This window comes from Pseudonaja textilis, chromosome 10 (genome assembly GCF_049901715.1).
Source record: "Pseudonaja textilis isolate UNSWEBS1 chromosome 10, rPseTex1.2, whole genome shotgun sequence".
Taxonomy (NCBI): Eukaryota; Metazoa; Chordata; class Lepidosauria; order Squamata; family Elapidae; genus Pseudonaja; species Pseudonaja textilis.
Genome location: NC_141999.1, coordinates 17,627 through 40,101, shown reverse-complemented (window position 1 = coordinate 40,101; position 22,475 = coordinate 17,627). Strand labels below are relative to the sequence as shown.

Sequence of the window (22,475 nt, the reverse complement as noted above, 5' to 3'; positions counted from 1 at the left end):
ACAATGAGGAGTATGAGGAATCTGTATGCCTTAGCAGAGTGTCTACCAAAGATGGGAAAGCAAGCAGAGAAATATTATGAAATGCAAAAGCTGAAAGAAAATTAAAATTGTACACTTAGGCAAGAAAAATCATTGCACAGATATAGAAGAGGTGGCACTTGCTCAGTAGCAACAACTGACAGGGATCTAGCAGTCCTAGTGGACAACCATTTAAGTCTGATCAAAGATAAGTGGGGTGGGCTCCCTGGACCTAGCACAGGCTGGGAGAGGGGAGACCCCAGGCGTGAATACCGCCTCCTGATAGCAAGAGGCGCCAATAGGACGGGAGGCGGGCCAGGGCCCGGGCCGGAAGCATGGCGTCACGACGGGCTGTCCGGAGGCCGGAAGCGGAAGCCCCACTGCTTGCGGAGACCCTGGTGGCGGCGGAGAGCAGAGAGAACGGCGGTGGCGGAGGACGACCCAGCGTCATGGCGGCGGCTCCGCCCGGCCCTGACCTGGCCCTGAGGGCACCCGGTAAGGCCACAGCCTCTGCAGGCGGCGGCGGGCCCGGCTGGCTCAGCGCTGCTGCCGCTGCCGGGCCTTCCTAATCGGCGGGCGGGCGGGCGAAGTGCAGCGGTGCGGCCGACAAGGCGGCTCTCCAACGCCTGGGTGCTTTGTCGGCCGGGGGCGGAGGGCCGGTCGTCTGGGTCTCGGGAGTAAACTGCGGCCCGAAGATGGTTTCACGGTGTTCCTTTCCTTTCAGGCTCTCCGCACCGTCTTCCTCCTGTGGCCGCCCCTGAACTCCACTGAGCCATGGGGGAGAACAGCCCTCGGAATGTCATCTACTACGAGGTGGAGGAAGATGACTTGGCTCGAGATGACAAACTGATAAGATTTGATGACCGGAATGGCCTGGCCTCCCCTTCCTCTGAGACAGTCTATGACAGGACGACCGTCCTCATTGAGCAAGACCGGGAGCCTTTGGAGGAGGAGGAGGAGGAGGAGGAGGAGGAGGAAGGGCAAGGCGGGCATTTTCTGCCTTTCTTACAGGAGGATAGATTCCACTTGATGGCTGATCATGAAGGCATCTCCCAGGGCTACGTGCAGCACATTATTTCGCCAGATCAGATCCATTTGACTATCAACCCTGGTTCAACTCCCATGCCCCGGAACATTGAGGGGGCCACCCTCACTTTGCAGTCAGAGTGCCCTGAAACCAAGCTTAAAGAAGTAAGTCACTGACTTCAGTGGGAGCCTCTTTCTGAGAGTCTTCTTGAATAAGTTCTTCATTGAAAGAATGTTGGCTCTGTTAGAAAATTCTTCTGAGTGTCTTCTGGTACATCTGAGAAAATAATTTTCTTTTGCATCTTAGGGGCTTAAAGTCTGCCAAGCCTGCAACTATATAAGTTAAGGTGCCTAAATTTCCAAACCAATTTTGGTTTTCTGTGTTTTTGTGTTTATTTAATTTCTATTACTGATCGTTTCAGCCAATGACTCTGGACAACATACATCAACATAAAAACATACACTATGAGTAAAACTATTGCCATAGATGTTAATATATCTAAGAAATAGGACCTTTAACATATTGGGCACCAGGCCCAGGCACACAAGCAAATCTTCACAACCTTATAGGAGGCCTTTATAAGTAGGGTCACAGTTATCCAATCTCTAAAGGAATATTATTCCAGAAGACAGAGAGGGAAGGCACATCTAGTTCCCACCTGCCAACATTCCTTGGCTGACAGGACTTGTAACATGCCCAACCTGCCAAACTAAACTGGATGGGTAGAAGCAGCTTTTGTGTGCTCTTGAGTAATGTTTTATGGTGGATGTAAAAAGTCCACACACCTCTGTTAAAATACCATGTTTTTCAGATGTAAAAAAAATCAGACCAAGATTAATCATTTCAGAATTTTTTCCACCTTTAATATAGAAATAGAAATAAAATAACAGAGTTGGAAGGAACCCTGGAGGTCTTCTAGTCCAACCCCCTGCCCAGGCAAGAAACACTACACCGCTTCATACAAATGGGTATCCAACATCTTTTTAAAAACTTCCAGTGTTGGAGCATTCACAACTTCTGGAGGCAAGTTGTTTCCCTGATTAACTCTTCTGTCAGAAAATTTCTCCTTAGTTCTGAGTTGCTTCTCTCCTTGATTAGTTTTCACCCATTGCTTCTTGTCTTGCCCTCAGTTGCTTTGGAGAATAGCTTGACTCTTCTTTGTGGCAGCTTCTCAAATATTGGAATACTGCTATCATGTCTCCCCTATTCCTTCTTTTCATTATACTAAACATACCCAGTTCCTGCAACCGTTCTTCATATGTTTTAGCCTCCAGTTCCCTAATCATCTTTATTGCTCTTCTCTGCACTCTTTCTAGAGTCTCAACATATTGTTTTACATCATGGTGACCAAAACGGAATGCAGTATTTCAAGTGTGGCCTTACCAGAATATTATAAAGTGGTATTAACACTTCGCATGATCTTGATTCTGTCCCTCTATTTATGCAGCCTAGAACTGTGTTGGGTTTTTTTGGCAGCTGCTCCAAAACATTCTCAAAGTTCCATCTCATCTTGGGATCCATCTCATCTTTTTTTGAACTATTACCATCTGGCTGATGGTACAGAATAATAAAAACAGCTTCTCTCCCAGGGCAGTAGCTCTTTTGAATTTTGCTGTATAGTGAAGTGTTGGTGTGGTGTCAGGAGTTTCCGGTTCAATGCGTGAAGGGTGAAGGATGTGTGTTTGTGTTTTTTTTCTTTTTTTCTTTTAAACAAACTATTAATTATACAACTAAAATGTCAAACAAACACAACACAAACACATACACAACACACAGAAAGAAAAAGAAAAAAACAATTAAAAAAACTAGCAATTCTATTATCGACAGTCTATGGTTCCTTGTTTGTTATCAATATTGGTGACATATTTACAAATACATCCTATTGCAAGTATATAATTACTTCCTCTTTTACATTTTACGGTGTTTACTAATATATTTTCTATTTTTGTTCTATCCAGTCATACCAGCACTCCCACTTTTATAATATTCTGATGTTTCTTTTTCCTTAAGTGCTAAGGTTACTTTATCCATCTCCTCACAGGCTGTTATTTTCTGAATGACCATTTCCTCTGTTGGAATATCTGCTTGTTTCCAACACTGTGCAAAGTATTCTTACTGGCTGCAGTAAGAATGTGCAGTGTTATATATTTGACTTTTTTTGAAATTTGTCTATTAAATATCCCCAGTAAGATTGGTTTTAATTCAATTTGCTCTGCCATTATTTCCTCTAACCATTTTTTTATTCTGTGCCAGTATCTTTGGGCTTCAGTGCAGGACCACCACATGTGAAAGAATGTTCCGTGTTTCTTTTTACATTTCCAGCAATTCGGATTCATGTTAGGAGACATCTTCTCTATTCTCAAGGGCGAGAGATGCCATATATAAAACATTTTATAGGCATTTTCTTTATATGTTGTTGCTTTTGTGATTTTATTGTTCCTTGTCCAGACCTTTTCCCATTCTGATAATGTAATGCTACGTCCTATGTTTCTACTCCAAGCTATCATGTTGCTTTTGACTTCTGGGCCTAATAGGATTTTATCTGATTGTTGTGGCTTAGCATAAATTCCATTTTTTTTTTATCCTGACTGTATCTATTTTGAATTTGCAGGTAAGCCCACCGGTCTACTTGTAGCCCTTGTTCTTGGAGATCTTGCCATGATTTTAAAGTTCCTTGCGCATCAAGAAGGTTTTTGTATTTTATCATTTTGTTAAGATCTAGATTATTTGGATGTATCATCGCCTCCATCGTTGAGATCCAGATTGGGATTTTTAAATAATGTTTTTTATTTTATTTTATTCCAATTAGCCAATAAGGAATCTCTAATTATATGTCTGTGGAAATAGTTTTGTTTGATTTTTCCAGTGTCCCATAAAAATGCGTGCCACCCCCTCTGTAAGTCGTGGCCTTCTAGAAATAAGATTCTTTTATTTGATAGGTTTACTCACTCTTTTAACCAAAGTAAGGAGACTGCACTATAGTATATTTCCCAATTTGGGAGTGCCATACCTCCCCTGCTCTTCATATCTTGCATTGCTTTTAGGTTTATCCTCGTTTTTTTCCCTTACCAAATAAATTTGGTGATTATCTTGTTAAGTTCCACAAGGTAATTTTTATGTATTTTTATTGGTATTGTTTGGAATAAGTAAATAAATTTGGGCAGAATGTTCATTTTTATAGTGGCAATCCTCCCTAGTAAGGAGATCTGCAATTTGACCTATATCTCTAAATCTTTTTTGACTTGCTGTAGTAGTTTATTATAATTATTTTCCATTAGGGTTTTGCATTGAGCCGTCAACCAAATTCCTAAGTGTTTAACTTTTTTTTATTATTTGTAATCCCATTATCCTTTTCAATTTTAATTTGTTTTTCTGTTAAAGTTTTAGTTATTAATTTCATTTTTTCTCTATTGATTTTAAGTCCTGCAACTTTCCCAAATTGATCTAACTCTTTCAATAGTTCTTGACCTGTTTCAATTGGTTCCTCTATAAAAAAAAAACCATATCATCCACAAATGACTGGAATTTATATTCTTCTTTCTTAATTTTTAGTCCTTTTATTCCTGGGTTCTGTCTAATTCGTGTAAGCAATGTTTCCAAAGATAATATGAAGAGTAGGGGAGATAATGGACATCCCTGACTAACTCCTTTCTCTATTTTTATTGAGCGCGTGTACTCTCCATTAATTATAATATTTGCCTTTTGTGAATCGTAAATTGTAGTCACAATGTTTTCAAATTTAGTGCCTAAATTCATGTAAATTTGTTGGATTAGGAATTGCCAATTTAGGTTATCAAAGGCCTTCTGTGCATCCAAGAATACCAGAGCTATTTGTTTTTCCGAGTGGGCTTCATAGTATTCCGAAACATTTAGTACTATTCTCAAATTATTTCTAATTTTTCTATTGGGAAGGAATCCGTTTTGATCTTTATGTATATATTCATTCAATATTTTTTAAATCTATTTGCTGTAATTGTGATAAATATTTTATAATCCGTATTTAACAGGGAAATTGGTCTATAGTTTTGTGTAAGCCGTAAGTCAGTCTTCTTTCGGAATCAACGATATCAGTGTCTCCTTCCATGAATCCGGCATTCTTGCTGCAAGTAGGACCTCATTATATACTTCCATCATGAGAGGTCCTATTTGTTCTCCTATTTTCTTATAAAGTTCCCCTGGTATCCCATCAGATCCTGGGGTTTTATTGTACTTTTGGTTTTCTATTGCTGTTTTTAACTCAGGCCACGTAATGTCTCTAGTTAACATTTCCTTCATCTCCTCCTTGATTATTTTGTCTTTAGTAATACCCCAATAATTTCTTATCATGTCCCTGTTTACCTCCTCCTTTTTATAAAGATCTTCAAAAAATTTACATGCAATTTCGTTTTCCTGTTCTATTCCTTGTTGGGCATCCCTGTTTTCATCTATTAGTTGGTAGATCAATCTTTTTTGTTTTTCTTTTTTAAGTTTGTATGCCAACTACCTTCCTGGTTTATTGGCCTGTTCAAAGAATATCTGTCTAGCTGTATTCAACTTTGAAACCATTCCCTCTTGTTCAATTAAATTTAATTTATGTTTAGTAGTTATCATCTGATTTTTCAATTTACAATCTTTTGGGGTGTTTTGTAACTGAATTTCTAATTCTTTGATTCTTTGTTCTAATTTATTTTGTTGGGCATATTTTTCTTTATTTCTTTTAGTGGTGTATGATATCGTTGTGCCTCTTATTGCCTTCATTGTATCCCAAATATTCTGTTTCGTAGTTGCCTCATTGTTGTTTTCTTTTAAGAAATAGTCTTAATTCCTCAAGTCTGTTCATAAATTCTTTCTCTTTAATTAGCTGTGTATTTAAAGTCCACCTTTTCCTTGGTTTCTTCCTACCCTTCCACACTATCTGAATCGGATTGTGATCTGCCCATTCGTTTGGTAAAATTTCAATCTCTTTTAATTCATTTACTAGCTCATCATTCATCCACACCATATCAATTCGTGTCCATGACTGATAAGGATTAGAGTATAATGTAAATTGCTTTTTCTCAGAGTTTAATTTCCTCCACATGTCTATCAAATTTAGTTCAATCATCATTTCCTCACATGTTTTTGGTAGTTCTTTTTTTTTCTTCTTTTTCCCCCTGTTACTGTGATCTTTCTGATGGTCCACAATAGCATTGGAATCCCCCAAGATACAAATATTCCTTTTCTCTGATTCCACTATTTTCCCATGTAATTATTTAAAAAATTCCTTTTGGTTATCGTTAGGGGCATAAATTACCACTAATAGAATTGGAATTGATTTAATCTAAATTTGTAACACCAGAATTCTTCTATTGGGGTCTGTCCAAATTAGCTCCGCTTTCATGTCATCCTTAACATATACTGCTATCCCTTTCTTTTTCCTAAGATCTGCTGGTGATGTATACAAATTTCCCTAGCTTGGGGCATTCTAAATATTTTTCTTCTTCCTTCCTTATATGAGTTTCCTGTAAACATATTATATCTGCATTTTGTTTAATTTGGTTAGTATTCTTTTCCTTTTTATCCTAGAGTTTAGGCCATTTATGTTACTTGATAATATTTTCTTTTCTTCATCCATCACCTAATTGACTCTTGCTCTTTGTCTTGTAGTTATTCCTGTCTCTCCTTGTATCTGATTGTGCATCTTTGGTTCTTCTCTCTCTTGATGTTGTATATTTTTCGAGTTCCTATGATTCCCCTCTCTATTCTTTTGATAGTCTTGGTCGTCTTGCGAATTTGTTTCTAATTCATCTCTCTTACTTGATTCTTCAGGGCCTACCAATCGTTCACAGAATTCTTGGGCTTTTTCCATGGAGTCTACTTTAATTTTTCTTTCTTCCCATGTGATTAGCATTCCCTCTGGGATTAGCCATCTGCATATGGTGCCTTTTTGGTTTAATTGGTTTGCCAAGAATTTATAATCTCGCCTCTGCTCTCTCACTCTCCTTGGGGTTTGTTTAAGCACCAAGATTTCTTTTCCTTTATATGTTATTGTTTCTTCTCTAGAAAATTTATATATAACATCCTGAACTTTTCTTCTTGCAAATCTCACGTGGACCTCTTTTGGATATTTATGATATTTGCATAGTTTGTGCTCACTCTGTATACTTCGTCTAGCTCTTTCAGGATATCATCCCTATCTTTTTCCAATAGGTCGGCTAATATTCTTGCCATCACTTGTTCCAAATCCTCTTCTTTAGATTCAGTTATATTTTGGAATCTCAAATATGCTGCAGCCTTGTCCATTTCCAGATATACTAAGGAATCGTCCATTTCTTTTCTCACATTTCTTAATTGCTTACCAACCATTTCCAGCTTCTTTTCTGTTTGTTCCGTCCTTTTCTCAACCTCCTTTATTGTTGATTCATTCCTTTCTAGTGCTTGCTGTATTGTTTCAATTTTTTGATCCAGCTTTAAGATGTCTAATTTCATTTCTGCCTTTAAGTTCCCCATCTCTTCTTTTAATTCATTTGTGTCAGCTCTTGTTTCAGTATGATTTTTCACCATTATTTCCTGAAGTTTCAGCATGGATTCTTGTAAAGTAAGAAGGGTTGATTGGATATTGGCATTCGTAATGACAGGTTGTTTCTCTCCAGGTAGAGTTTCTTCAGTTGTCTTTTGTGCCATTACTGAGGGTGATGGCATTGCAGTTGTTTGTATTGAAGGGGTCTTCTTTCTAGTTTTAAGTGTTGTGTTAGACATAGAGGTCATTTCTTGTAAAATTTGTTTTTGTTTTTGTATTATACTAAATATGTTGTCCCAAATTAGCATTCACTATTGAGAAGTATCAGCTATATATGGCCACTACTCTAATTAATATGATATGTTATAGGGTTAACCTCTTTTGTCAATATATATATTCTCCAGAACAATTTTAGAGCTATTTTCTAAACCAAATATCTGGATTTGTCGATCTTAATAATATATCAACTTCCTCTATTTAAATTTAAGTACTATTAATTTGTATATCTATAAATGCTATAAGATCCTTAGGCTCAAAATAGTATTATAAGATAATATTTCAAATACAAATCTAAATGAAAATATATCAACCTTGCTATACAATAATTAATTAATCTGTAGTAATCACAATTAATTATTTAATTCAATATAATCAATGCCTATAATCAAATATCAGTGTCTAAATAATCACATTTTTTTGTGTTATAACCCAATATAAACTTCAATATTTACTAGTGTATCAATTAAATCATATATAAATTATGTTTACCACATTCAAAAGTCACTTAAGTTGGTGTCAAGAAATAATTATTACAATCCGCAAAGTTTAAAGGCTTAAAGTGTCTTAATGTAGCTTTTCATCTCTAAATCAAAATTCCTTCACCGTGCATCGGAAGCACAGGCTTGCTGAGTAATATCTCTGGTTTCACCATCTCACTGCACTTTCTGCTGTAGCCATTTCTCCTTTCGTTTAAAAATCTTGTAAATCAATCTTTAAATTCATATAGTCTCTTTCTTTAATAAATCATCTCCACTTACTACAGCTCCAGTCCAATAATCCAAAAAGAGTCCAGTAAATTATTCAGTTTCGTTCATGGAATATTTAAAGTTGTAATAAGACTATTTAATTCCTTACTTCAGATCTCCCCTGATCTCCTTCCAATTTTCCCCAAAATCCACAGTTCAAATCTCTCAGTCTCTTAATGTCAGTCTCTACAGGGTCTCTCTGTGCCACAATGAGAATTGCCTCCTCCACACCATGACTCGAATCTCCCCACACTGGCATGCTTCTCTACAAGATGCGTGCACCCCTAAGAGTCACTCCAACAGCAAGAGGAGATAGTATGAAACCCAGAGAGCTTCAGCACCTCCGTTCGTCCATATCTCATCACCGGAAGTCTCATAACTTCTCGTGTTTGTGTTTATTTTCATGGTCATGGTCATGATGTGCACTGAAGATGGTGTTTGATTTCGTTGTATGAGTTGCAGTGATAATAAACTAAACTAAACTACTAGGGCTCTGAGATCCCTCTCACAGTTACTACTATTGAGCAAAATACCACATATACTGTACCTGTGCATTTTATTTTTCTTGCCTAAATGTAGAACCTTACTTTTTTTCACCATTGAATTTCATTTTGTTAGTGTCCAGTGTTCAAGTCTGTAAAGATCCTTCTGTATCTTAACCCTATCTTCTGGAGTGTTGGCTATTCCTGCCAGCTTAGTGTTGTCTGCAAATTGGATGAGTTTTCCATCTGTCCCCTTGTCCAAAACATTGATGAAGATGATGAAGAGTATTGGGCCTAAAACAGAGTCTTGGGGTACTCCCTGCATATTTCCCTCCATATAGATGCAGTTCCATTGAGGACTATACCTTGAGTGCGGTTGGTCAACCAGTTACGAATCCATCTGGTGGTGATGCTGTCTAACCCACATTTTTCTACTTTTATCTAATAATAGGTTATGGTTTACTTTATCAAATGCCTTATGATTGCATAAGTGTACACAGCCTTAAACTAATACTTTGTTGAAGCAACTTTTGATTTATGACAACAACTCAGTCTTCTGGAGTCGTTAGTATCACTTTTGCCTTGGGAAGCCCTCTTCAGGCCATCCCACAGATTTACAATTGGAGTCAGGTGCAGGCCATTCCAAAACTTTGATCTTCCAGTGAAATCATCCTTTTGTTGATTTGGAGATATTCTTTGGGTCATTGTTGTGTTCAAAGGTGACCATTCATCCTCAGCATTTTAAGCAGAGGCCCCAAAGTTTTGTGCCCAAATTGACGGGTATTTAGAATTGTTCATAATTTCCTCCACCTTGACTTGTTCCAGCTGAAGAAAAGCAGGCCAAAAGCATAATGTTACCACCAACATGGTTCATTGTGGATGTTGTATTCTTGGCAATGCATAGTATTGTTTTTGTGCCAAACATACTTTTTGGAATTATGTACAAAATTCCAACTTGGTCTCATCAAAAACTCATTTGCCCACACGCTTTTGCCAGAAATGCAAAATGTAGCTAGGCTTGGGTGTTTTTCTGTGTAAAAGAAAAGCTGCTTTGCCATCCTACCCCATAGCCCAGAGATATGAAGAATAGGGGAGATTGTTGTCACATGTAGTAAACAGTTAGTACTTGTTAGGCATTGCTGCAGCTCCTTCTAATATTTCTATAGGCCTCTTGGCAGCTTCTTGGATCAGTTTTCTTGTTTTTTTCATCAATTTTGGAGGGACATCCAGTTCTTGTTAATGTCACTATTGTGTCAAATTTTCTCCACTTGTTGATAACTGTCTTCACTGTGTTCCATGGTATATACTATGCCTTGGAATTTTTTTTATACAGCTTTCCCAAGTGAAACTTTCCAGCACTGAGGTCCCTTTCATGCTTTGTAAGCTCTTTGCAGATGATGGCTTTTGCTGTAAGAAGCAACTAAATGTCAGAAAAATCCTACTAAAAAGCTGAAATTTATATGGTTTGATCAGAGTCACCTTACTTGATGTTAGGTATGTAGTATTTTACCATCAGTTTGAATTTGATTAATTCTAAACACAGCCACGTTATGAGAGGGTATGCACACTTAAGCAACCATGTTATTGGGGTTTTTAATGTTATCCCCCCCCCCCCAAAGATTTAAATTTGGTTTTCAGTTGAATTGTATAGCTTATACCTTATATTAAAGATGGGAAAAAAAATCTAAAGTGATTTATCTTGGCCGGATTTTTTTACATCTTAACAGGGGTACGTAGGGATTTTTACATCTACTGCATATAGTACAAATCCAATACTTTTTAAAAATTGCTGCAAAATGCTTAATTGCATTTCATAAAAATTAAGACAGAGAGCAGGTTTAAAAAGGGTTATAGGAATGTTTTCCTGATCAGTCACATAACCTTGGTTCCTGTCTCTAAATTCTGTTCATGATTACTGACCTTTTGGCTTGGGAATTTTCAGTACTAAAATTAAGAGAAAAGATCCAGTGATCGAGATAAGGAATTACGTTTAACAAGATTTTACTTAAATCTTTCAACTTTCAGTTGTTTTAAAATCATAAATTCAGAGAGCAGTTCTCTTAACTTCAAGTTTTTGGTTCAGTCGTAAGTGTAAAATAAAGTATTTCTTTTCAGAATCACTTTCTTGCAAAATCTCCTTATTGTCATGATTTAAAAGTGGTAATACTCAGTTTCTTTAGAAAAAGTTAGAAGTACAGGTAGCCTTTAACTTGGTGACTGAAGTTTTGGTTGACCTACTTATGACCCAGATTCAAAGTGGTGATGGCTGCCTGCCCAAGTCATGTGACTTGCATGTCAGGTACTAGGCAATTTGGCAGCAATTATGGCATTTAGCAGCATCCCACAGTCACATGACTAAAGAGAAAATTTTGCCCACCTTACCCAGTAGAAAGTGCCTGCTTGAATGCCTCATTCTGGGCATGGAGGAAACAGTCTTGCTAGCTGCTTCTCTGTTTTGAAACGACTTGCTCCCATTCTTTTGACTTTCCAGGAAATACCCAAGATCTGGTTTTTCTGGAAGTCTTCCATAGGAGCTGTCCCATTGTTTGGGTAGTAGGAATATATTCTTTGCATTGAGATTTTATGCATACAGAATGAGGCATAAATGTAATCGTTCAGAAGATTTTATATTGCAAAAATAAAGCTATGTAAGTTTTGCTTCCACATTCTCAGTATACCTATTACATTTCTTCCAAAACCTTCAAAGTAAATTGCTCACTGCAAAGCTGGTTAAAGATTTTTCTTTAATTTAGCTGTGGGAAGCAGAGTAACTGGGATTTGTAGTAAGAGCTTGTCCTATTATTATCTGGACTAGGAGTCAGGATCTGGGATTTACATAAAGGATATTAAGTATATGGAAGATACGACGGTGGATATGAGGATAGGAACCCAGTGTTATTTTTCACTGTATTTTTGAAGCTTCCTTGAAATGCTCTCAATATCTGACCCGCACCTATCCTTCATACCTATGCGCAAACTTTTGTGAATCTCCTCCACCTTTGTATTGTGTTGGATTGCTAACTGTAGGAAAACCTCTTCAGAGAAATTTATGTGTAGAGGACATAGACTTTGTCAACTATTGATAGAGATTTTCCCCAAGGAAACCTTAACTATATTTAATGAATGTATTTATAGATGTGTTCTTTGGGCTACAATCTCAGCTATGAGCAAATCACTTTTACTGAGTACAGTAAAGCCTAATGATAGTTTCCTGTAAACCTTCCTCATCATCATGGTGATGTCCAGTTTGTGTGTCCTCTATTCATCTCCATAAGTAGACTTTTTTTTATTTCTAAGAAGTCCGAAGTGAGTCTTATTTTCACTATACAACTGGCCGAGACATATTTATAAGGGGCACATGACGATTCGTATGCAGTATTATTATACAACATTTATTTGAATCAGACAGTGTATTTGGTGTTTGATGATTTATGACATTCATTATTTTTATATCATAGGTTATGATAGATGCTGTTAAAATGCCTTCACTGTAGACATTTAGGATAGGCTCTCAGTTGAAGTGATCTTCTATATAGTTTTTAAAGTTGCATAAAATAACCTACAAGGAAAAGCTGGGGAGCCTACTTTTGCATAGAGCTCACATTTAGCTATATTTTTCTTGGCTGCTGTTCTGAATCTAAAAGTCCTTATTGTGCCCCTTAATCCCCAAGCAAAGAGCAGGGTCATGGGATTGTCTATGGACACGAACAAAGGAGGGTCTCCTCTGATTCTGGTCAGAGCTAGCACCTATATTTGCATAACACGCAAACAGAATGCTGCTTTTGCTGCCTCCTGAACTCAAATATTTATTTTCTCTTCCAGTCGCTCTGTGAAATGGATTGGACCAATATTGATTTGAATGATGCTTGTTTGTCTGACAGGTGAAGCGCTACCAGTGCACGTTTGAGGGCTGCCCTCGTACCTACAGCACTGCAGGCAACTTGCGCACTCACCAAAAGACCCACCGTGGGGAGTACACCTTTGTGTGCAATCAGGAGGGGTGTGGAAAGGCCTTTCTGACATCCTACAGCCTGAAAATCCATGTTCGGGTGCACACCAAGGAGAAGCCCTTTGAGTGTGATGTTCAAGGTTGTGAAAAAGCCTTCAACACACTGTACAGGTAAGAGGATGAATTTTGGAAATCTCATATTCATCAGAAAAAAATAGTGCTCACACATGGAGAGAGAGAGAATTGGGTATTCCCAGTTGAATTGGATAATGTCCCCAATGAAATATATTTTACTCTGCCCTATGCCCACTCCCCAGATCTCTCACATCAGTGCATGTGACTCTTGCAAAATTGGTTGCCTGATGTACATCACCCCAAAAATGCCTTCCACTAAAATGTTGGCTTTGATGGGTGTTTTCAGTGTGCAGAACCTTGGCCCAAATGTGTAATCATGTCAGGTGGGCCTTGCTCTTTCACTGCAGGGCATGTCCTGGATCAGAAGAGACATTCTCCAACCCCCTTCTTCTTTAGGTTAAAAGCCCATCAGAGGCTTCACACAGGGAAAACATTTAACTGTGAATCAGAAGGTTGCAGCAAGTACTTTACAACCCTCAGTGATCTGCGGAAACACATTCGGACTCACACTGGAGAGAAGCCATTCAGGTAAGTCATCTGGCTGGTGCATGAATTGCATTGTATCCTGGGCCATTTGCAAGGTTTTTAAACATATGGTGTACCATAATATCTGCTGGGAGCTTTTGGAAGCAGTTTATTCACAGTGGCCTGTAGTGTGTAAATTCCCAAACACATTTCTAGTGTGTACACCTCTGGCAAATGTTCAGTTATCTGGTAGAGTGCACCGCTTCATTTGTTCAGTGTCATTCAACATTAGACTAGTTTGCAGTAGAAAAACAAGTAGTTTTAGCCCTCTTAATTGTGCAGATGGAGAAGATCTGCTTGATGCAGACATGCCCCTTCCTGCAGAAACTCAGAGGCATCAAAACTGCTCTTGGGTTTTTGGTTTCAGTTGGCTTGATGGGTTGACTTTCACTGGCCCCAACATACTCACACACATTCTGAGATTAATATTGGAGTCTTGCTTTACCTCCTCATTTCAACCGTTAGTTTGGTGGGCATGAAAAATAGAGGTGGCCCTGTATACAAGTTAAGGCAAACAATTTACAAGAAAACCCCCATAAATGATCATTCATGAAAACCCAAGTTAAATGTGTTCCCTAACTTTATATCATGGAATAATCAGGCCAGACTATCACTGTGCGGGTGACCAAATTCATGGTCACTTTTCCTTTTTTACTTTTTACTTTTAGGCTAACAATAACAGGAATTTTAGTCTCTGGAGCCACATATCCAAATGCCCTCTGGTTGCCCTCTAAATAATCCACAATTGGTTGTCATGTGACTGGCTGGGCATGGCTTGTATGTAAATATTAATATATATAAATATTGAATTTTTTATTTTAAAAAAGAGCAACTTTTACCCAAAATCAGGCAAAGCAGGAAGTAGATTGAGTTGCTCACAGAATCACAGATTCATTCAGAGATCTATCTATCTGCCATCGGCTAGCTCAGTCTGTCACATAAAATTTGATTGCAAGCAAACTCACAAAATTAACTCACAACACACCATCTATGTAAATATTGATTTTTTTTATAAAAAAAGAGCAACTTTTACCCAAAATCAGGTGAAGTTGGCAGATTGAGTTGCTCACAGAATCATTCAGTGATCTATCTGTCTGCCATTTGCTTGCAAGCAAACCTTCAGTCCTAAGGGAGGTTCGGCTGGGCAGAGCTGAAGTTCTAAAGACTAGCTAGAAAGCAAGAAATCCAACCATTTCCTGCTTCGTAGCTAATCTAAATTTCCCAGCACAGCAGAACAGATGATGGTTGGAAAAAGGAAAAATAGAAATTTAGCAGGCAAGTTTGCAAGGTAAGGAGTGAGTGGGTGGGGAGGGTTCCTGCGGGCCATGTGGACAGTGCAGCTATGTGTTTCTGTGCAGCCTGGATTAATTGCTTTGGAGGGGTGCTCTGGGGATGAGATTTCTCTGCGGCCCACCAAAATTTTCTCACGGCCCACCAGTTGGCGACCGCTGATCTAAGCCACTTGAGTTCCTGAAGGAAAGGCCACCTCTCCTTCACCACCTCTCCATCACCATCTCTTTTTGAGTAATTGGTTCCATTGTAAAACATCATCATCATCATCATCATCATCATCATCATCATTATTATTATTATTTGGAATCTGCCCTCCTATAGCTTAAATTTGTTAGTCCATGTCCTTCCTATTCTCTGAAACAATAGAGAATATAAGTATTTGAATTCTATTATATGCTACAGTCTTCTCTTTTCAAAGCTAAAGCTTCTTCAATGTCTTTGTGGGTTTCATCCACATCACTATTTTTTTTAAACCTCTTCCAGCACTCAAGATAGGACCTGAGGAAAGGAAAGCGGACCTTTCCTAATTTTGAAACAGTATTCTGTTTCACTATTCACTTTGTGCTGTGGCATGAGGTCATGCTAGCCACGCCACAGAAATATCTTCAGACAATGCTGGCTCTTTGGCTTAGAGAACAGAGATGAGCGCTGCCCCCTAAAGGCAGTCACGGCTTGTGGGATAAAACCCAATGGAGACACCTTTACCTTTTTATTCCTTTGGATGTAGCCTAAAACCTTTTGCAGCCATATCACATATATTATTCTTACTCAACTTGGCAACCAACCATTGCTGTCACAAATGCTTTTACAAAGCCAGCTTGTGCGAATGGCGCTGAAGTTGTCATATTGCAAGGTTGCAAAGATGGTGCTGCAAGCCTCCCTGCTTTCTCCCACAGGTGTGACCATGATGGCTGTGGGAAAGCCTTTGCTGTTAGCCATCATCTGAAGACACATGTCAGGACACACACTGGTAAGACTTCTGACCCCCTGGATCCTTTTATGGCAGCTTAAGAAAGTAAACATGTTTGAGTGAACACTAATGGGCCTACTTATTTGATATTTTTGATAAGGTGTGATAATTTGCTACATTAGGATTCTGTTTACTAAGTTCTCTGCAGTGAATTTAGAAATACATCTGTTGTAAGTATTCAGAATTGTGGGTCTGCTGGAATCCAGAGATCGATGGACTTGTACCTTTGGTTTGATTGATATGCCCGTTGATTTCTTCCGCTGTAGGTGAGAGACCTTTCTTTTGTCCCAGCAATGGGTGTGAAAAGGCCTTTAGCACGCAGTATAGCCTCAAAAGTCACATGAAAGGACATGAAAAAGGATCCTCATACACTTTATTGTCCAACAACAATCTCTCTGAGGTGGGTGTTTAGTTCTTTAGTTAAACATTGGTGTGCTTCGTGGGTAACTAGACTCTTCTTCTTTTCTGGAAGTCCAGCTCCTGCAATCTTTGCAGCTGAAATTTCACAAGGAACTATGGGTGCCAAGTAATACTCTGCCTCCCAAATAAGTTGATAATTCACTATTGAGCAGTACAATAATATTTATTTCTGATGCTAGGATTTTGGATCATATAAAAAAATAAGGATAAGTATAGATGGTCCTTGACTTTAAACTTTATTTGGGACTGGGTTTCTGGAAATTCTGGTTACGGTCGTAAGTTAAGGCACCTAGGTGAACGTATCTTGTTTTGCAACATTTTTTACAGTGGTCATTAAGTAAATCATTATTAAATAAGTCCACCTTTGTTAAATAAATACTGCAATCATAAGTATGAAGTAATTCTTCTGAAGGAATGTTTTTTGCCAGAAACCAGCAAAAAACATCACAGACCACAGTCATGTGACCATGGAATACCGCAGCTGGTTGCAAGGGTGAGCCAGTTACCAGGCACCCAAAATGTGGTCATGTGATCAGGGGGAATGATATTTTGCAATGACCAGGTGCTTTACAGGCTGTAAAGCATCCATTTTGGGCCTGTGAACAGTCATTTAGCGACTGGTCGTGAAACGTTGAACAGACCAGTTGAGAAGAACAGAATTTCTATAAATCAAATCAAGAGTTAAGATGCATCAAACAGCTAAACGTTATACAACTCTTCTGATGATAATATCTTACTAGCATTACATCTCATTGTTCTTATCATACATATATTGACAGTTATCATCTTATTTGTATCTCTGTCTTTATTTTCTATTCTCTTTTATTCTTTCTCATTTCCAAATTCCTTTTTTATTTTCTAACCATTGATAAAATATTTTCCATATCATATAATACTCAGTTTGTTCTTTCTCCTTGATTGATAGTGTTAATTTGTTCATTTCTGCATTCTAATATTTTCCTTATCACCACCTCCTCAGTGGGGATTTCCTCACCTTTCCAATGTTGCGCAAATACAGTTCTAGCTGCAGTTAATACATGAATAATTAGATATACATTCTCTTTACTATAGATTTCACATCAAATCCCTAGTAGAAATATTTGGTTTTAGCTCAGTAGGTTGTTTTATCATCTCTTCCAACCAAGTTTTTATTTTCATCCAGTATTTCTTTGCTTCTCCACATGTCCATCACATGTGATAGTAGGATCCAGGTATCTGGTGATATTTCCAGCATTTAGCTGTTTTTCCTTTAAATATCTTAGCCAACCTCGCCAGTGCAAAATGCCATCTATAAAACATCTTATACAAATTCTGTTTATATGCAGTTGACATTGTCATTCCATTATCATTCCTATCCCACGGTTTCTGCCATTTATCTAATTCTATCGTGTAACCAAAATTTTTCGCCCATGCTATCATTGTCTTCTTAACTTCTTCCTCTTCTAACATTATACCCAGTAAATAACTACAATTTCTTTATTAATCTCAGACGTTCAGCCGAATTCCAGAAAGAAAGGGAAACAAAGTTCTCACAGTAACCAAGAAATGAGTCTTTATTCGTCCATATACTGCTCCGGATTCGGGTAACACCAAGCATCAAGATGATATTAAAGTCAGCTCTGGCGCTTCTTGCAGCCAGAGCTGTATTTATACACCAGATAATAACGTAATGTGTTTATCCACCATCCGGTGGACACTACTGCTTAATTTCTGGTCACTATGTAACCCCCAGATACTGTGCATTTGTCTGTTAATTATCCACCCTCCTTTACCATACCCTCACCACATTATACTCTCCATATCCCACCAATGCCCTTGTGCCCGCCTAGTGAATATCCATCCCCACAAGGTCATTATTTTAACATTCAGCATGTTCATCGCTCTGCTGATAGCCGCCCACAACTTGTGATAATTCAGCATCTGATGTTATCAGGGCTCGTCAATATTCATCAGCAATGCGAACCCCATGTTGGTTGGCTGGCATGTACTTCCTAACGCGGTAGCACCTTTGGACGCAGTAGACCGCTTGGTGTCATGGCTCCAGCATGCCATGGGGACGTGACAATTAACCTTTCTTCTGTTCCTGTTAGGATTTTATCTAACTCTGTTAATTCTGTGTAAAAACCCTGTGATTTCGCATCTTTCTCATATCTAGACTCTATCTGGACTCATGAATACCATGTTATATCAATCCCTTGCTCACTCATTTCTTCTTTTGTTTTGAGTTCCCCTTTTTCATTCAAAATGTCTTTGTATCTAATAATATTATCCATATTAATTATATTTGGATGAGTTAGTGCTTCCATTATTGAAAGCCAGACGGGTATCCTCAAATAATATTGTTCTTTGGTTTTCTCCCATGCCAACATTTGTGCGTTCCTTATACAATGTCTCTGAAAATATTTGTGTATCTTATTTTTACCATACCACAGGAAAGCATGCCACCCCAGTTGTAAATCACATACTTCCAAAGTCAATAATCTTATGTTTCTCAATACAATCCACTCTTTTGTCCATGTTAATACAGCAGCCTGATAATACAATTCCCAGTTTGGTAGTCCGAAACCTCCACTGTTTCTTGTATCTTGCATCATTTTCAAACCAATTCTTGCTTTTTTCCCTTGCCAGATATACTTATATATTATTTTATTAAGTTCCTAAAAATATTTTTTCCGGCTTTATCAGTATTATTTGGAATAAATACAATAATCTTGGCAAAATGTTCATTTTCATTGTTGCTACTCTTCCTACCAATGATAATTGCAGATTCTTCCATTTTTCCAGATCTATTTGAATTTGTTTCAACAATTTATGATAGTTATCTTCCTTTATTGTTATACATCTTGCTGTCAGCTGAATCCCTAAATATTTAACTTCCTTTACAATTTGAATATCTATTCTTTTTGTTTGTATTTTTGTTGTTTGTTTTTTGCTTTTTGTTTTTTTGCTTTTCCGTTATGTTTTTAACTTTTATTTTCTCTTTGTTTATTTTCAGGCCTGCCACTTCCCCATATTCTTCTGTTCTTTTTATTAATTTAGTCCCTGTTCTTAATGTATCTGCTAGAATAAAAGCTAAGTCATCCACAAACACTTGTAATTTAAATGCTTTTAAAAAGGGGGGAAAGAAAATTTTTCTTTAGCGTATCTTTTGCTTTACAAATATCAAACACTGTTTCTTTATATCGTTCTCCAGTGCTCATCCCAATTCTGACTTTTCAATCATTACTAGTTTTTGATTGGAATGTGTGATGCTCAAATTTCTTCTTTTTTGACTGCCTTTGGAGCCATTGTAGATTAAACAATATTTATAAAATATTTGTAAATAATGCCAATTTCAAATACCAGTCATGGAAGACCCTTAGATTTCAACTAACACATGAGACAAAACACATGGACAGGGATACTACAGGTGCAAATGTGCAGAAGCAATGGTTCTCCAATCTGCTTTATCAAAAAGATTGTCTATTATCGCAGAGCAAAATCCAATTACAGATTTTGTTTGTTAAGTCACCTGAATGGGGGTCTGTAAAACTGAGGCTTTATTACATAGTCTCAACTTTATTCCTTTAATTCCAGCAGGATCCACAGAAAATCTAATTAGAACTGAATGAATGAACAAGGAGAACAAACAGGAATACTGGCAGAGGAATCCACTGGGTAGATTATGGTCAGAGTAGAGCTTCCAGTTCTCAGCATTCCATTGACAAACTGAAGCTTATCAACAGCCAAAATTAGAAGGGCCTTGGAGATTGGTTATTAAAATATTTACAATATTTAATACACAGCCCATTTACATAAATTCAAGACAGTAAACCCAGAGTCATAAAAAGCCATACAAATTTTAAAAGGGGCAATATTCCTAAGCAATTTATTACATATGACAGCTGACATTACTACCGGCTTTGGTATTTCCGTTTTGCTTCGCACGCATACGTGCCAGATGCATGCTGCGCGCACGTTTACTACAGCATTAGCTGAGCCACTGGGACAGTTGATAAGCACTGTGCGCGGGTGCGCAGCGTTTCAAAAGACACTTTTTTCCTGTTTTTCAACCTCAGCTGTGCTGCTAAAGCAGCTGAGGTTGAAAAAGCAGGAAATAAAGGTCAGGTAAGAGCCTGGGGGCGGGTGGGTGGGCCAAATAGCAGCAGACACAGAACCGGTTCGGTGTCTGCTGCTCTTTGGAGCTACCGATTCTATAGAGCTGGGCAGAACCAGTAGCATCCCACCCTTGTATGACAGCCCTCATCCTATAAACCCAAATACTCTTGTACACCCAGATCTTAAGCCTAAAGCCCAGGAGATTAGAAGCATATCAGCCCTCAGGTGGCCAGATCTTACAAGACATGAAGGCCTCAAAAGGGAAGGTGTGCCACTGATCCTTACCTGACAGTGGGCAAAGCCTCTGCCATTCCTCTTTGACTGAATACTTCAGGTGGGTCAAGCTGTGTTGCACGGAGTGGTCCCAAAAGAGTCTGGGAGCTGAGCTGAGGCACAAGGGGTTTTAAAGGTGCAATGAACAGCCTTCGAATTGAAATGTATTTGTAAGTAGCTCGGGTTGGTAGTCGGGCTATTGGTCTGAGCTCCAGGCTTGGCAATTTGGTTGCAAGCATTTTGTCACCATTCGAGGAGACATCGTCAGTGCATTTTGAATTGTGTTCGTCTGACAGATTGCCAAGTTCAGCGCTCAGACCAATAGCCAGCCTTTGAATTGGGTAGAAATGGGTCACCAATACATATCTGTAGGTAAACCAGTAGGAAATAATAAGTCTGAGAAAGGAAAGGTACAGTATAAATAAAAAGAGAAACGTATCCAAACTAGTTTACATCAACAGTATTTTCCTTTCTTAATAATTTTATTGAAGTTTCAATAAACACAGTAAAAGTTAATACAAACTAAGCTATTGCCCTTATCTCCATTGCTTCTTCTCCAGTTTGTATCTAACAATCTAGTCCCCCTCTGGTTTCTGTATTCACTCTTTACTATCTGTTACTGTATGAACAGTAATGATATCCTTCCAATCCTCAAACACATCTTTATTTATTTGACTTATTTATTCCTATCTCGCCTCAAGACAACTCAGGGTGGCTTATAAAACATTGCAACAATAAATACTCATTGTAACAATAATAATTTACAATTAAAAAGATGGGGAGGAAGGAAGCAGGATGCACATGGAGGGAGATGGCTACCTGTTTGCTTCTAGGTGCAATTCAAGGTGCGATTAATTGGCCACCTCCAGTGTGATGCAGCCCTATTGGGGCCCCAAGCCAACTGGCAGAGCCACGTCTTCAGGCCCTGTGCAAGGTCAAGAGTGGGAAAGAGTCTCCCCCCCCCGTGGGGGGAGGGGGGCAAGATGTTGCAAATGGCAGGAGCCGCAATAGAAAGCCTCTTCTGCTGTACCCCGCCAGATAAAAAGGTGTCATACTCCAATTAGTAACTACAGGGGAAAAATTGTTTAATGAGAAAAGATAATGTGAAATTGAAACAGGACAGACAAAAGTATAAATATAATGATTGGAAAGACACTGAAACTTAGAAAAAGATATATAATTGAATTGAGATAATTAAAAATAAAGTTGAGAAAATAAAGTTGGGAAAAAATATGGAGAAAATGTTAAAATAGTAATAAGAGATGGAATAGAACACAAAGATGAATATGAAATTGAATTTGTGTCTGTATGAAGAAGTGATAACCCGGGATCATGCTATTCTCAAAAAAAGATGTTTTATTTGCATTATGTTTTTGTGAAAACCCAAATAAAATTTATATTAAAAAAAATTGCAGATGAAACCAAACTGGCAGGAATAGCCAACACCCCAGAAGATAGGCTCAAGACCCAGAAGGATTTTGACAGACTGGAACACTGGACCCTAGCTAGCAAAATAAAATACACTAAGGCAAAAACAAAGCAAACCCCTGAAATGCAATGGTATAGAATGGATGATACCTGGCTCATAGTGGTAACTGCAAGAGTGATCTAGGAGTTCAGGTGGACAACCACTTTTTGGCAGCTGCAGAGTGCTGCATACTATTCCCACACTTGGAATATTTAATCTACTTTTCATTGCTACAATATAAGAAAAGATGTTGATAATGCTAAAAAGAGTTCAAAGAAAAGTAGCATAGATGATTAGGGGACTGGAGGCTAAAA

General features: G+C 38.2%; 1 protein-coding gene across 3 annotated transcripts in view; it reads left to right on the top strand.

The window, feature by feature from the left end:
- The first annotated feature begins 355 nt into the window (after window positions 1-355).
- The window catches only part of MTF1 (metal regulatory transcription factor 1), a 30,388-nt gene continuing 8,268 nt past the window's right edge, over window positions 356-22,475 (top strand). For all 3 annotated transcript variants that reach the window (XM_026702793.2, XM_087939452.1, XM_026702791.2), the window contains exons 1-6: window positions 356-513; window positions 743-1,209; window positions 12,912-13,150; window positions 13,511-13,642; window positions 15,829-15,902; window positions 16,169-16,302. In XM_026702793.2, coding sequence (XP_026558578.1) covers window positions 793-1,209; window positions 12,912-13,150; window positions 13,511-13,642; window positions 15,829-15,902; window positions 16,169-16,302 — 996 coding nt within the window. In that variant the 5' untranslated portion in view covers window positions 356-513; window positions 743-792. The remainder of the gene's footprint in view (window positions 514-742; window positions 1,210-12,911; window positions 13,151-13,510; window positions 13,643-15,828; window positions 15,903-16,168; window positions 16,303-22,475) is intronic.